We start from the raw sequence: 15,544 nt of genomic DNA, 5'->3' as shown, positions 1-15,544 counted from the left end.
AGCTGGGAATAGGTCCCTGGTGCAACAGAGTGGGGAAGCCCCACCCTCTGCCATAATCAATGACCCACTGCAGCCCCGTGAAATTTCTTATCATGCAGGAAGCCTCAAACCCCAAGGATCACATGAAACAATGACTGTTCCCACTGACATTCATCCTTCAATGTGCTCAGTGGCCCCCACACTGTACCTGAGCCATTCCTCACACCAGTGCTGTGAGGTGAGGGCATTCAGCTCCCCTTTAAGGCACGAGGTCACAAAGCTTTGAGCCTGAACCTGTAGGATTTGATCCTGGGTCTGGGGGACTGCCTTGCTCTACTGAAAGGTGATGCCTTGGGCTGGCTTCTGTTTGCAGGAAAGTGTTCCACAACTTCAACTACTTCCTGTTCTTCTACAACGTGCTACTGGGCCTGGGTGCCTGCCTTTCCAGGCTGCTCATCAGTTGCCTCCTTGGCACGTGGCTGATTGCCCGCATCGACAGGACTATCATGCAGAATGGCTATGAGGGAGCAGACATGGGTAAGTGACCAGCACCCACCTGGTCACATCCTCTGGAGAGGGCTGGTCTTGCACCTCTGTGGCAGCTGCCTGGGAAGACAAGTAGCAGAGGCCCGGAGTTCATGCCTTTCATTTATGCTCAGAGTTTATCTTCCAGCGGAGGCTATACAGCTGAGTAGTAAAGACACATTCAGCCCCCTGGTCAAAAGAGAATTCAAGGCTATTACATTCCTGCCCATTTGGCAGACCTTTGGGGTATAGAGGAGGAGGAGTCAAAGGTAGTCAAATTCTGTCTGAACACTTAGAAGTTAATTTATGAATGCATAGCTCTGAAAATTTTTAGGAAGAACATATCTCAGAAATATTAGTGTTGTTAGTTGGAAACAGTGCAGAAGATGTTCTGTTCAGTTGAAATGCTCTAAATTCAAAGCCATTTCTGATGAAGCAAAAGTAGTTTTTATTTTATTTTGAGCCTGGTCATTCATTCACTCATCTATTCAATAAAAGTACTGATGCTTGCTTGGGATTAGCCACAGCAGCTCCTAACCCTTTGAGCTTTGAGTTCCCCATAAAATGGGCAGATTAGAATATGATCTCTAAGAGTCCTGCAGATCTTTCTACCTCATTTTCTAGATTCTCAGAAAAGACTCAGGCACCAATGGAGAGCAAACTGGCTCATAGTTATATCATGAAAAGCACAAATGGGGCCATGTCAGGAGGTACTGCCTGGCCTGACCTGCCTCTGGATTTCAGGGTTCAGTGCATGGATCGGGATGCTCTATGTGGACCATTATCACACCAACCCTGTGCTCGTCAGCTTTTGCCACATCCTGATCACAAATCACAAGGAGAAGAAACTGCAGCAGACCACCAAATACTGGTGCTTAAATCATTCGGCAGGTAACGGCTCCTGTTTGAGCCTATGCTGGATTCAGACAGCAGGAAGTAAATACCCCAAGGCTCGCTGGGATCCCTGAGGTGCCCCAGGTTCCACTTTTCCTGCTCCTTTTCTCTCTACTCCATGCCCTGGGTGCCCTTGAACTAGGAAGCCCAGGAGGCTTAGCTCCCAGTCAACCTGACGATGGGACCCACTCAGGCCTTGTGTCCTTGTCCTGTTAGGTGGCCTCCTGCCTTGTTCCTGGAAATGAACTCTAGTTCTGCTAGTGGAGTTCTCCATATCCCATTTGTTTGAGTCTCCAACCCATATCCCAGGCTACATGGCAGATGCCTTCCAAGATGAGGCTACAGTTTGATGATTCTGCCCTGTTGCTTACCACAAGATCTCTGAGGCTCTCTGCCTCACTAGGGCTCAGGCTGTGTTAATTGCTATTCCCAACACTGCAGATACTCAATTCTAAAGGACAACTTACATCCCTTCAACCTCCCTCATGTCCCCAGGAGTCCCTGTCCAGCTCCTTCTGCCACATCTTACACATTCCAGGCAGCCCTTGCAAACACTTTGGAGAGGGAGTTCCCCTCCCTGAGACCCCTCACTCCTTCAGTCTGTCTGCTCTGATTCTATCCTAGGTCCCCGTGTCTCAGCTAGGTCCAGAACAAGGTGGTTCCTGTTGCAGACCCTAATCAACAACCCAAGACTCATCATACACAGAAAATTAAAATCAGGGCGCAGTTCCCAGGAATCCCAAATTCTGATGGCATGCTTGGAGAGCTGACGCTGGCCCCCATCATCTGCTCCAAAGCCAGGCTAGGACATCTGCCACCAAGAGAGGGCTCAATCTAACCAGAAGCTGTCCCCTGCAATGAAATGGGATGGCACAGCACCATCCATGCAGATGGCAGACAATATTGGCCACTCATGGGATGGCCACCTGGGCTGAGGAATGAAGTCTCAGGACTATTTCACTCCCTTGGCAAAAAAGATTAAAAAACTAAAGAAAAATCTGTTGAACAAACTTTGCCCATTAATGACTTCCACTATCCATTGTGGGTTGGCATCCTTGGAGAGTTACCTGTTAAAAAGCACTTAGTTTACCTACAAAGCAGAATTTTATGTCAATGGAGAAGGTGGTAAAATGTGTACATCAGGAGAGTTTAACCATCAGATCCCATTTTTCTCTGGAACAGAATGTGGATTTCAGTATCCTCATTGCTTCCTTCTTGCCAGGCTTTATGGTGGATGTGAGAGAAGGAAATCCATGATCCTGGCCCCAATGTTGTTGGACAAGCAGGCACACAGCAGGCTTTCTCTCCCATTGCCACTGGGATGAGGAATGGATCAGAGCTAACTTGGGCCTTAGTCATAAAGCAGATGCACAGATTCTCTCTAATAAGGAAGGGTGGGATTACTTGGAAAAGCCACCTGTCTGAAGATACAAAGACAGGGTAGGCAGGTATTCTAGGTGGGGGATCACAAGAGTAAAGTTGTGTGAGCAAGCAAGCCCCAAGCATGTTTGAGGAAGGTGAGTCATGTGACATGTCATGGTACAGAGCTCTAGGGGCTGGCCAGGACCATCCCAAGAAGGGCCAAACGTTGTGCCAGGAGGCTTGGACATTTGTCCTGTGCAAAGCCCAGTGCTTAACCACATTTCATGCTGAACCACAAAAACCTGGCCCAGGACCTGTACAAAATCTGTCCATTCAAAATTCCTTATGAAGCTTCTGCAGTTATTATGAGGATCCCACCAACAGGGCAAAGGGGAATCCCCATTCCCCTCATGAGTCCAAGAGCAATTGTAATTCAGTTGTTATTGTTAAGCACCTAATGTAAACCTAGTCCTGTTGCTAGGTGTTTGCCAGCATTGTCTCTTTTTAGTTTAATCTCTGACTGAGCTTTATCATCCTGCTTTTTAGAAACTGAGAAAACCAAGACTCAAAGTGTTGGGATTCCCATGCCACCACTTTGTAGGTGTGTGATAGCAACCCAATTACTTTGCCTTTATTCACTTTTCTTATCTATAAAAAGACAGTAATACCCCCTAACACCTAACTCTCAATAGATATTAGCTATTGTTATTTGTCATATAACACTTTGTGATGATCTGATTAATATCTGCTCACCCTCTCACTAAAATATCAGCTCCATGAAGAAAGAGGCCTTCTCAGGTTTTGCTGACTATCACCAAGCACACACCTATAACATAATAAGATCTTGGAATCAATAAAATAATGAGATCAAGATGAATAAATCTTTTGACTATGAATTCACTTACCAAAATCAATCCTGGCATCATGGTGTGAGTGAATAGTGAGTGAATACCCATTGGAAACCTTGCAGTGAATTGAGGAGGCTAATATGTAAACAGCTCTCTGTAATCCAACCCACTACATATAATAACATCAGCTTGTATAAGTTCTATGGAGACTTGGAAAAGAAAACTACTAATTCTGCCTGTGAAAAGTTAGTGAAGAGTTTCCAGAGGAAGTGACATGGAAGCTGGATGTGACACAGGGCATTCTTATTTGTGTTGGGGAAAAGGCAAGGCATACCTTCCAGCGTTGAAGTTTCCTGGGAGTTTGGAGATCATGCTAGATGAAGACACTCAACATGAAGAAGCTTTATTTGAGACCACTAGGCCTCATTGCTTTCTAGGGATCAGATGAGGTAGACACAGAATGTATTAACAGAAGCATAATTTTTAAAAGAACCCAGTGTCAATCTTAGGTAGTAGTGCTTCAGGACTGCCTGTTCCCATGCCACCCTCAGGCAGGCTCAGACAAGACACCAAGGGTGTCTGAAGACCCTGGGTAGCCTTCAAGGTCACAGGCATGAACACAACCTGAGGAACTTGTGAGACATATCAAAAGAACCAACATACACATTATAAAAGTCCCATTAGGGGAAGAAAGAGAAAAATGAGAAGAAAAATATTTGAAAAAATTAGTGGCTGAAAACTTTCCAAATTAAATGAAAGACATGAATCTACACACCCAAGAAGCTTAATGAAGCTGGATAAACTCAATGAGACACACACTGAAACACATTATAGCCAAGTTGTTGAAAATCAAAGATGAAGAAAAAAATCTGGAAAGATGCAAAGGGGAAAAGACTCATCACAAGTGAATGATCCTCAATAAGATTAACAGTGGATATCTTATCAGAAACCATGAAGGGCAGAAGGTAATGTGATGATATATTTTAACTGATGAAAGAAAAAACTGTCAATCAAAAATTTTATATTTGGAAAATCATATTCTTTGAGAGAAGAAGAAATTCAGATATTTCCAGATAAACAAAGGTCAAGGTAGTTTTTCTCTAATAGACCTGCCATAAAAATATTTTAAGTGAGTTCTTCATGCAGAAGAAAAAGTATATAGTACCTCAAAGCCATGTGAAGAAATAAAGATCACTGATAAAGGCAACTTCATTAATAAATAGAAAGCCCAGTATTATTGTATGTTTCATTTAGAGTGCCTTTATTTCCTCTATGACTAAAAAAGCAAAAGCATAAATCACTTATGATAAATCTATGTTATTGGGCACACAATGTATAAAAATGCAATCTATGACAGTAACTTTATAAAGGGGAAGGGGTGGAAATGTGTGGGAGCAGGGTTTGTTTATAATTGAAACTAAGTTGGCATCAGTCAAACTAGGTTGTCATAAGTTTAAGATGTTAATTTTAATACCCAAGGTAACAACTAAGAAAGTAACTAAAAACATGCAGAAATGGGAAATGAAGATAATCAAAATAGTACACTATAAAAAAATCAACTAAACACAAAAAGACTGAAATGAATGAATTGAAGAACAAATAACATATGAGACATACAGAAAACAAATAGATAAATAGCAGAAATGTATCCTTCCTTCTCAGTAATTACTTTAAATTTAAATGTATTAGAATCATCCAGTTATAAAGCAGGGGTTGGCAGAGAAGATAAAGAACATAATCCGTCTATATACTGTCTACCAGAGACTTATTCTAGATCTATAAACAAAAAAGATTGAAAGTAAAATGATGGAATAAGATATTCTATGCAAGTCATAACTGAAAAAGAGCCAGAGTGGCTAGATATTATCAAAACAAAAAGATTTTCAGAAAAAATGGGTTAAGGAGATAAAGAAGTGCATTATATATTGAAAAAGGGTTTAACCCACCAGGAATATATAACAATTATAACATATGCATATATAACATTAGACTCCAAAACATACGAAGCAAAATTGACAAAATTGAAGGGAGAAATAGACAGTTTTATAATAATAGTTAGAGACTTCAATACCTCATTTTCTTTCTTTATTCTCTTTTTTTTTTTTTTTTTTGTGAGACTGGATCTGACTTCATTGCCCAAGCTGGAGTACAGTGGTGTGATCTCAGCTCACTACAACTTGCACCTCTTGGGCTTAAGCAATCCTCCCACCTCAACCTCTTGAGTAGCTGGGACTACAGGCATATGCCAGCACGCCTGGCTAATTTTTTCTTTTTTCTTGTATTTTTTTGTAAAGACAAGGTTTCACCATGTTGTCCGGGCTGGTCTCGAACTCCTGGCCTCAAGTGATCGACCCACTTTGGCCTCCCAAAGTGCTGTGATTACAGGCATGAGCCACTGTGTCCAGCCAATACCTCACTTTCAATGGATATAAAAACCAGACAGAAGATTTATAAGGAAATGGAGGACTTGAACAATACCATAAATCAATAAGTTCTAGCAATACATACAAAACACTCTATACAATAACAAAAGAACATGTATTCTTCTCAAGTGTATATGGAACCTTTTCCAGGATAAACCATATGTTAGGCCCTTTAAAAGTCTTAATAAATTTTAAAAGACTGAAATCATATGATTATCAAGAAGTACATGCAGACTACTCTAAAACAAAACTCATTGGTTTCAGTGACTCATTTCAGGACTTGGTGTTAGTTCACTGGGAGAAGATAGCTGTTTCTAGGCAAATGTCCTGGCCCAAGTGTCTTATCTGAAATACTGCAGGTCAGAGAAAATTTCTGTAATAAGTTCTATTCTGTTATTCTGTTAACAAGGTATGAAGGAGATATGCAGGTATTTCAGAATGCAAGCATGAGGGCTTCTGCTTTATGGATCCTCCCTGACACTATTTTGGTTAGAGTTTGGACATAAGTGACTCCGTTTTGTATTGTTCACTTCCACATTAGATACTCCCCATGAGACCACAAGGTACAGGCTGGGAGAGAGAAGGCATTGTAACAAGAGTAGGAACCACAGGCATTTGGACCACTTCTTCTTGTAACTTATTTGTGCCTTCAGGTCCTGTTCAGGCTCAATCATATGTGTGTGTGTATATATATATATAAAACACTTCCACTTGATGATGAAGTGTTGCTGTGCATGGCAACTTTATGGGTTGGTGGATCAGATAACACCAAGTTCATGATGGGCAGCTCAGGGCACGTAGTAACTTGGTGGCCCATGCATGATCAAGCATTCAGTTTCTCCTAAGTCCCAGTAGCAGGTCAAGAGCCATCTCTTAAAAGATTAGTTACCTGTAGATGATGGTAGTACCTTTCTCCAAAATCCTAAAGACAGGAGCTGCAATTTACCTATAGGATGCCAAAGGCTCTCAACAGCATCCCTATCTGCTGCTAACACTTCAAGTACCATTGAATCTGCTGGATCAATGGTACTTGTGGCAGACCAAGTGGCAGACCAGCTTGGACAGCTGCCTGGACCTTTGCAGAACCTTCTCCTATTTTCTAACCCACTCAAAACTAGCAGCTTTTTGGGCCACTTGGAAAGGCCAGAGTAACATACCTAAATGAAAAATGCATTGCCTCCAAAATCCAAACAGCCCCACCAGGCATTGTGGCTCTTTCTGGTTGTAGGAAGAGCTAGATGCAACATCTTTCCCTTCACTTTAGAAGGGATAGGTTCACATACCCCACACCACCCAACCCCTAAAAATTTCACTGAGGCAGAAGTCTTATGAATTATAGTTAGATTTATTTCCCACTTTTCTGACATGCAAATGTCTTACCAATAAGTCTAGAGTAGTTGCTACTTCTCATTCATTAGGTCCAATCAGTCTAATGTCATTAACGTAATAGACTAGTGTGATATCTTATGGCAAAGAAGGGTGATCAAGATACCACAAGAATGTTTCAGTTCTCCTGAAATCAATGTCAGTTCGGAGCCAGTGTCCAGCAGTCCCGAAATGTCTGATTATTTCCTTTTCCTCAATACACAGTTACCTTGGTAAAGAGCTCTATGTCCCTTGTGGAAGGCTGAGAGATTAACATTACTGTCTAAATTTTCAGTTGTGTCCTTCCTTGAGGGGGCCCAACTTCCCCTTCATTCAAAGGGTTCCAAGTGTATAAACAGGCTCAAAACTTGGAATTGATTGAGGAACCATGATTTTTTGTTTTTAGATTCAAATTAGACTTTTGGTGACTTAACCTGGAATTTTTCTGCTTATATGGATCATATAAGAATTACGTAGACTTCCTATCTATTTCACTTCTAAGAACACTGTAATTAACTAGTCCTACAATATGGTGTAGTCAAGCAAAAGAACCCAGAAAAGTGAAGTAATTTAGTCTGAGTCTGAAGACCTGAGAACCTGGGAAGCTGCTGGTGTAAATGAGTAGCCAACATTATAGGTCTGTGCAAGTCAGATAATTCTGATTGTTTCTTTGACTCAGCTATTCATTATGGTAATTTAGCCCACCTTGTCTGGGCTGTTGAGTCTCCACTTGACCCCTGCCAGTCCAAAATCCAAATACTCCCATTGCATTTAGGTTTTCCAGTTGAGTGACTGCTGTTTCCACTGTAAGGTCTGGCCTACAGAGAAGAGAGATTGCAGAGCACTTTAAGGATACTGGAGCTCCTCTCACAAATTTATTTCTCAAAGTATTGGAGAAAAACATGTCTGGAGAAAAACCTCAGATAGAGGTTGAATGGCTGATACCACTGTGGGTGGGAAGCTATTTCTGTTGGGAGTGGGAAAGCCCCTTTTTCTGGGAGTGGGGATACCTCTTCCATTGGCAAAAAAGACTTCAAAATTTAGAAGCTCTGTGTCCCCAGCTTCATCAAACTTTTCTCACACATCCCTGTCCCAACGTATAGAACCCTGTTTCCCAATGAAGGCCTGAACTTTAACAGTGGACACCCTGGGAGGCTTGGAGTTCAACTTGCTTGTGATTCGTCCAATTGCTGGGATAAGATCCTGTGTCTGATTTTCAGTAATTTCAGTCCTGCAACTACAGGAGATAAGTCTCTCCCTCAGGGCACACCTAGACACTCTGAATTAAGTCATTTATGTAGCTCTTGAGCTTGGAATTCAAATACTTGACTCAAATAGCTTTTCTTTCACCTCTTTATCCAGTAGTGAAAGCAATCAACCAACATTATTATATTTCTTAGTTTTCAAAAAATGTTTGGAAGTATCATACACAGACTTACTTACCTCTTTCCTTCTTATAAGTGGTTAATTAGAAGTACCCAATCCAGATATTTTGCACATCTCTATAAATAGTTCACTACATGGACTATCAGTGCTCTCTCTACTACTGGAAATAAAGTCATTAGCATCTTTATATCTAAACAGATTAGAGAGCCATTTTCAGAAACCCCAAAACCAGTTCAGAAAACTAATCCTTAAAATTTTTTTCCTCTATTCTTAGTGTCAAAATCTGTGTGTGTTAGGGTTCTCCAGAGAAACAGAACCAATACGATAAATAGAGAGATAGATATAGATATATAGATATAGATAGCTAAGAGAAGATTTGTTATGATTACAGAGGCTGTGAAGTCCTACACTATGTTATAGTCAAGCAATACAACCAGTAAAAGTAGTGATGTAATTCAGTCTGAGTCTGAAAACCTGGGAACCTGGGGAGCCACTGGTGTAAATTCCACAGTCAGAAGGCATGAGAACTAGGATCTCCGATGCCCAAAGGCAGGAGAAGTTGGATGTCCCAGTTCAGAGAGAGAGAGAGAGAGAGAGAATTCACCGTTCTTTCACCTTATTGTTATACTTGGGCCTTCAAAGGATTGGATGATCTCCACTCACATTATATAGGTCATTTTTTTTATTATTCAGCCTACTGATTCACATGCTTATCTCTTCTGAAAATAGCCTCACAGATACACCCAGAAATGTTTTCTTAGCTATCTGGGCATCCCTTAGCCTAGTCAAGTTGACACATAAAAATAACCATCACACAAATACTTGGGCAGGGCTAGCTTCCTCTGGTCTTTCTGGTCACAGCAAAAAATGTCACCTCAATGAGAACATTTCTGAACCCCCTACCCAATGACTTTCCTGCCCCACTCTCAGCACTCTACTAGAAAGTAGAGGACTTACACTACCAGATATTGGGACTTAGTTTAAAACTATAGTAATGAAGGCTGTGTGTGCTACAAGTGCAAGGATAGAAACGAAGAGAAATAGAATACAGAGCCCAACTCAGACCCACACATTTGGACATTTTATGTATGATGAAAGAGGTGTGCAGAACAGTAGGGAGAAGATAGTCTTTTCAGTAAGTGGCCCAGGTCAGCTGGTTCTCCATATGGGAAAGAAATGAATCTTGACTCCTAACTCATACACTATAAACAAAAACCAATTCCAGGTGGATTGTAAATTTAAATGTGAAAGTTTAAAACAATATTTACAGTAGATAATATCAGAGAATGTTTTCATGACCTTGAGGCAGGCAAGGATTTCTTAGGTAGGACACAAAGTATACTGACCATAAAGAAAAAAATGGATAAATTGGGACCTATTAAAATTGTAACATCACTTCATTGAAAGACACCTTCAAGAGAGTAAAAAGGCAAGAACAGAATGGGAATACATATTTGCCAGAGTTATGTGAAAAAGCCTCATATTTATGATATGTAACTAACTCCCATAAATGAATGAGAAAAAAGACAGACAATCTGCCAGGAAAATTGGGCAAAAGATTCCACATTCCACAAAAAGACATTCCACATCCAAATGTCCAACAAGTATATGAAATGTGTCCACATCGTTACTAATCAGGAAAATTCAAATTAAAACCATAATATGATACTACCATGTAGTGGCTAAAATAAAAACAGGAGACAATATCAAGTGTTGATGAGGATGTAGAGCAACTCGAACTCTCATACACTGTTGTGTGTAAACTGATACAACCATTTGCAAATTGGTAGTATCTCTTAAAGATGAATATACACATATTCTATGACTCAGCAATTCCACTCTTAAGTATACACCCAATACAAATGCCTACATATGTTCACCATGCAAAAGAATGGTCAGAACAGCATTATTATTGGTAGTCTGCAAATTGAAAAAATCCAAATGTGTATCAATAATAGAAAGGATTAACAAAATGGGGTATATATTTTTTAATAATGGGATACTATACAGAAATAAACTATAGACACATTAAAATATATATATGGGCCTAGCCTGGTGGCTCATGCCTATAATCCCAGCACTTCAGGAGGTTGAGGCAGGAGGATTACTTAAACCTAGGAGTTCATGTGGGCCACATCGTGAGACTCTGTCTCAACAAAAAATAAATAAAAATTAGCCAGGTATAGTGGTATATGCCTGTAGTTCTAGCTACTTGGGAGGCTGAAGTGGGATGATTGCTTGAGCCCAGGAGTTTGAGGTTACAGTGTGAGCTGTGATTGTGCCACTGCACTCCAGCCTGGGTGACAGAGCAAGACACTGTCTCAAAAAAAAAAGAGTATGAAACTTACAAACATAATGAAATAAGCCCAACATAAAAGAGTCCCCATTTAAATAAAATTTTTAAAGAAGCAAAACTAATTGAGAAGTTAGAATATTTGTTATCCCGGGGGAAGAGAGGGCAGTGACATGACAAGTACACAAAAGGGGCTTCTGGAGAGTTGGTAATGCTCTATTTCTTATGGGTACTGGTTACTAGGCACGTTCCTTTCAGATAATTCACTAAGCTATCCACTTATGATTTCCATACTTTTAGATATGTGTGCTGTGCTTCAACATGCACATCCAATCAGTTGGTTAAATAACTTTTTTCCTGATTAGTCACAGATCAGGTGGTTCAAGACTCGAATGACAGGGTCTAGATTCATATCCTAGATCTTCCTATCTTGGAGATCTTGGCCAAGTCACTGACTCTGAATTTCAGTTTCTTAATCTGTAAAATGGGTTAGTTAAGGCACCCTTCTCATAGTTATTGCAGGCATTAAATCTTCTCATTAAATATTTGCTCTTGTGGTGGTCCTCATTGCTCTGCTTTGTCTGGACTATGCAGAAGACAGACAATAGTCTGGGATAGAGGAAGGAAAGATGGGGTCAAGAGACATTTTCAAAGTTAAGAGTGAGAGGGAAAATATCAAAGATGATGCTGAGCTACAAGAAAAAGATCCAGAGGCCCTGGTGTCGTTCTTTCCATTCCCTGTCTCTGGCTGTCTGCCCGTATCTAAACACAGGAGGTGGACGAACCAGATGATCCCTAACTGGTTAGTCCTTCCAACTATGATATTATCAGGTTGGGAGGAGAATGGAAATGCCATCCAAAAGGCAAACACGAATTTCCATGTTTGATCCAAACTCAAACACACAGTCTCAAAAACTTGGAAGTTAAGGGAGGTAAATTCTCAGTGGTAGGATTATGGGTTATTTTACTTTCTCCATTGAAGTTTTTCTGTTTTCTAATTTTCTGCAATAAATATGGAGTTCAATTAAAACAAAATGCCATACTTGACATATCCATGCCTACTATTTATAGCCATATAATTTTTAAAAAGAAACCCCTAAATTACAGATGTGCCTGGAACCAGAACCCAGAAAGCATCTGGGTAGGGAAAATAGTTTCTAACGTTCAAAGCCAAAGCCAGTAGGGCCTCCTCGGATGGGAAAGAGATATGAGACTGCAAATAATTCCTGGACATTACCTGTTTGTTATTGTGTTTTCCTCCCTTCCCTCAGTCATCTACACGTTTTCTTTTTCCAGCTAAATGAATCTAATCTTTGTTACAGTACTTCATCTTGTTAATAAAACCCAGGACCAAAGAATGAGCATTTATTAGCAATCGTAACATATCACTGCCAAAGTGAGGGATTCTGTAAGAAGGCGCTGGGTGTCTCATATATATGGGAAACCCTAGGCCACGTTCAGTGCCAACCACAAGCATTTTCATCTCTGGCCAGGCAAGCCTTGATCCCTGAATTTTGAGCTCTCAACCTCTTTTAAACTGAGACACAGATGGTCTCTTCCAGAGTCTTTCAGCTTCTAACTTACAGGCAAACACTACCATATGCTGTCTCCCAGCAGAGATTGGTTTTAACTAAGGCAAATAAGATAGGATGGACGTTGTTGATCATGATGGCTCAGTGCTACATCTCATATATCCTACCCCCTTTCAGAACATTTAATCGTGCTGCTCCTGGCGGCCCTGGGGTTGTAGTCCTTGTAGAGAGGAGAAACTGGCATTGAAGAAAGTAGTTGAGTTTTACTACTCCACGTGGGGCCCTCCCATTACTAAGAGCAACCTCCCCTCCTTGGGAAGAAAAGCGTGGGCGGGGCCAGAGCAGTCCCTCCCCTCCGCGTTGCCTTGGAGACCATGAGCGTCCAGCTGCAGTTGTCGCTGGACCGTCCCTGGCTACCTTGAGAGGTGCTTTCTGCAGGCGGGGACGCGCCCAGGCCGGGCGCAAGGCTTCCCTCCAATCTGCCGGGCTCAGGGGGTTGTCCAGCGGCTGCTCAGTCTATTTGGGGGGCTAGGGAGGGGGATGGGAGGGGCTGGTTGGGTCTTCTCAGCACACAGTAGGCGCCTAATTAGCGTAACCTGAATCAGGTTACTCTCTCCCTCCAATTCTCCTTCCCTGTGTCCCATGGAGGGTGGGTTAGGGTTCCGGATGAGAGTTCAGCGCCGCGTTGGAGTTCCAATCCCAACCGACATCTTGAGGGCTGTTAACTTTTCCCAGAAGAGCATGGCAGAGTGAAGCACAAACAATAATCCTGTATTATTCGCGTTCCCAAAGTCCCTTCGGATTTGCGCCCTGCGCGGCGGGGAGAACCGGCCTCCTGCTCGAGTTCGGAGCTCATCTGAGGTTAGTTTCATCAGTTCGTTGAAAGTTAAGACCCTGAGTCGACGTTCCCCAGGCCCCTATCCCCCAGCAGAGAGTCCTTCCGCGGGAGTCCCGCCCTGGGGTGCCGCCTCGAGGGCAGACGTCGTCCCGCCTGGACCTGAACCTGAGCTTGGGACGGGCGGTTTCCTAACCTCAGGAATTGGAATTGAGACACCAAAGCTCAGACGCGTTTCCTGGACGACGGCTTCCCGGCAGGGGCATACAGCCAGCGGACAAGATGTCGTCAGTGGGGAAGGTGACCCAGGTTCCGAGTGGGAAAGCCTACCAGCAGATCTTCCAGGCTGAGGTAGGAGCCGCCCTCTGTCCCCCTGTTCTCCATTCCTCTTCCCTTGCTTTCTTCCAAACTTCCCTCCCTCCCAGAATAAAACAAGGGCTTTGAAATTACTTTGATTTTTAAAATAATTCTTACTGGTTCTTAAATTGTACCAATACAAAATTAGAATGTCGGTTCTTGAAAATTAGAAAACTTAAATTAAAATTTTAAATGTAAATTACTCAGAAATAGCCTGGATGGAACCACTGGGTGACCTCTCTTTTTCCCCATGTATAACAACATGTCTAATTTTTGTATTTAAAAAATAGGCTTAATTCTGTGCTAGTGTTTTGAAATTTGCTTTTTCTCCATAACAATATCTTACAGACCGTTTTCTATGCCTGTGGGCACCCATGTATTTCACCGTGCTGAGTGGCTGCCCGCTTGTTGATCTAGGACTCCCATAACTGTATTAAAGTGAAGCCCTCTTGACAACAGTGTAGGTTATTGAAATTGCCTTGTCTTCTCTAAAGCACTGTACAGACAAAACAAGATCTTGAAAGAAACACACAGACCTGAATCCTTCCTTTGAAGTTCTGTACTGCTTATTTAAAAGGGATCTGCGTTCCTAATTTGAGCCCTAAATAATTCTCTGTAAAACCTCTGGAAATTATAAAAGTATAAAGAAACCAAAAAACCTGCTCTCTCTAAGGCCACTCTTAACTCTTGGCATATTTCCTCCAGGGCCTTTTCCTATGCATTTTAAAATTTGAGATCATACTGTTTAATTTTGGTTATAATTTTTAATTTGTGTGTTTAAGTGATATGTTTAACAATATATCGTCTCCTAAACATTTCCTGAGGTTATAAAAAATTCTTTGTGGGTCTCATCTTTAACAAATGCCTAACATTCCATCAAACGGACATACCATGTTTACTCAGCCAATCCCTATTATTTCTCAGTTCTATTTTTCCAATTTCTTGTGATTATAAAAAAGCCTGAGATGTTCATCTTGATCTTCATTTAAGGTTCTTAAAAAGAGGCCTTCCTTGAAGTGGCTGGGTGACTGTTACTGGGAGGAGAACTCTCCTGTAGGGATATGCCCTGGGGTTGAAGGCCTCCCTGAAAAGTGCCTTTCTATACAGCTCTCTGGATGTCTTTCTAGACAGCCACCATCAGCCTGAGAGTGCTGGGGAGTCAGCAGCTCTGACCACTCCCCCATCCCTGGTCCTCCCTGGATTCAGGTGCAGCTGGTCCACTCCCTGGCGGCCACCAGGAAGCGGGCTGCAGAGCATTCTGTGACCCTGAAGTGTGGCAAGATACCCATGATGAAGAAGGTGGAGACTCCTGAAGGGGAGGTGATGTCTCCTCGACAGCAGAAGTGGATGCTCAGCCTCCCCAACAACTGGATCATGGAAAACCCTGTTCTCCACAGGTAGGTCCTGCTGTCCATGCCTCACCCCCAGGCACTAGGGTACCTGAGCCTTCAAAAACTCAAAAAGAGCGGGCACAAGATGAGTAGCCTGTAGGAGTGAAGTCTCAAGTACCACCCTAAAGCAGGGAGGTTAATACCTACCTTGCAGGGCGGTTTGCTTCTCTCGCCCCCATTCCCCAGCTCCCACAATCATTATTGATTAAGTGCCTAGGGCCAGGCACTGGGTGTGGGGATCCCACCCTTATGAAACTTGAGACCTCAAAAGTAAATAAATAAGCACATCCCCCCAATGGCAGAAAGGCTCTAACTAAGGGGACAGGGGCTATGGGATGGGGGCCGGGAAAGCTC

General features: G+C 42.1%; 1 protein-coding gene across 1 annotated transcript in view; it reads left to right on the top strand.

Annotated features, from left to right (window-relative positions):
• CCDC180 (coiled-coil domain containing 180) overlaps window positions 1-15,544 on the top strand; it is an 83,897-nt gene that overhangs the window by 2,173 nt on the left and 66,180 nt on the right. The window contains 6 exon segments of the mRNA XM_033238038.1: window positions 353-516; window positions 1,249-1,395; window positions 5,520-5,521; window positions 13,400-13,468; window positions 13,644-13,793; window positions 15,006-15,196. Coding sequence (XP_033093929.1) covers window positions 353-516; window positions 1,249-1,395; window positions 5,520-5,521; window positions 13,400-13,468; window positions 13,644-13,793; window positions 15,006-15,196 — 723 coding nt within the window.

Source organism: Trachypithecus francoisi, unplaced genomic scaffold (assembly GCF_009764315.1).
Source record: "Trachypithecus francoisi isolate TF-2019V2 unplaced genomic scaffold, Tfra_2.0 Lachesis_group16, whole genome shotgun sequence".
Lineage (NCBI taxonomy): Eukaryota > Metazoa > Chordata > Mammalia > Primates > Cercopithecidae > Trachypithecus > Trachypithecus francoisi.
Note: the sequence above shows the minus strand (reverse complement) of the source record. Positions and strands in the feature narration are given on the sequence as shown.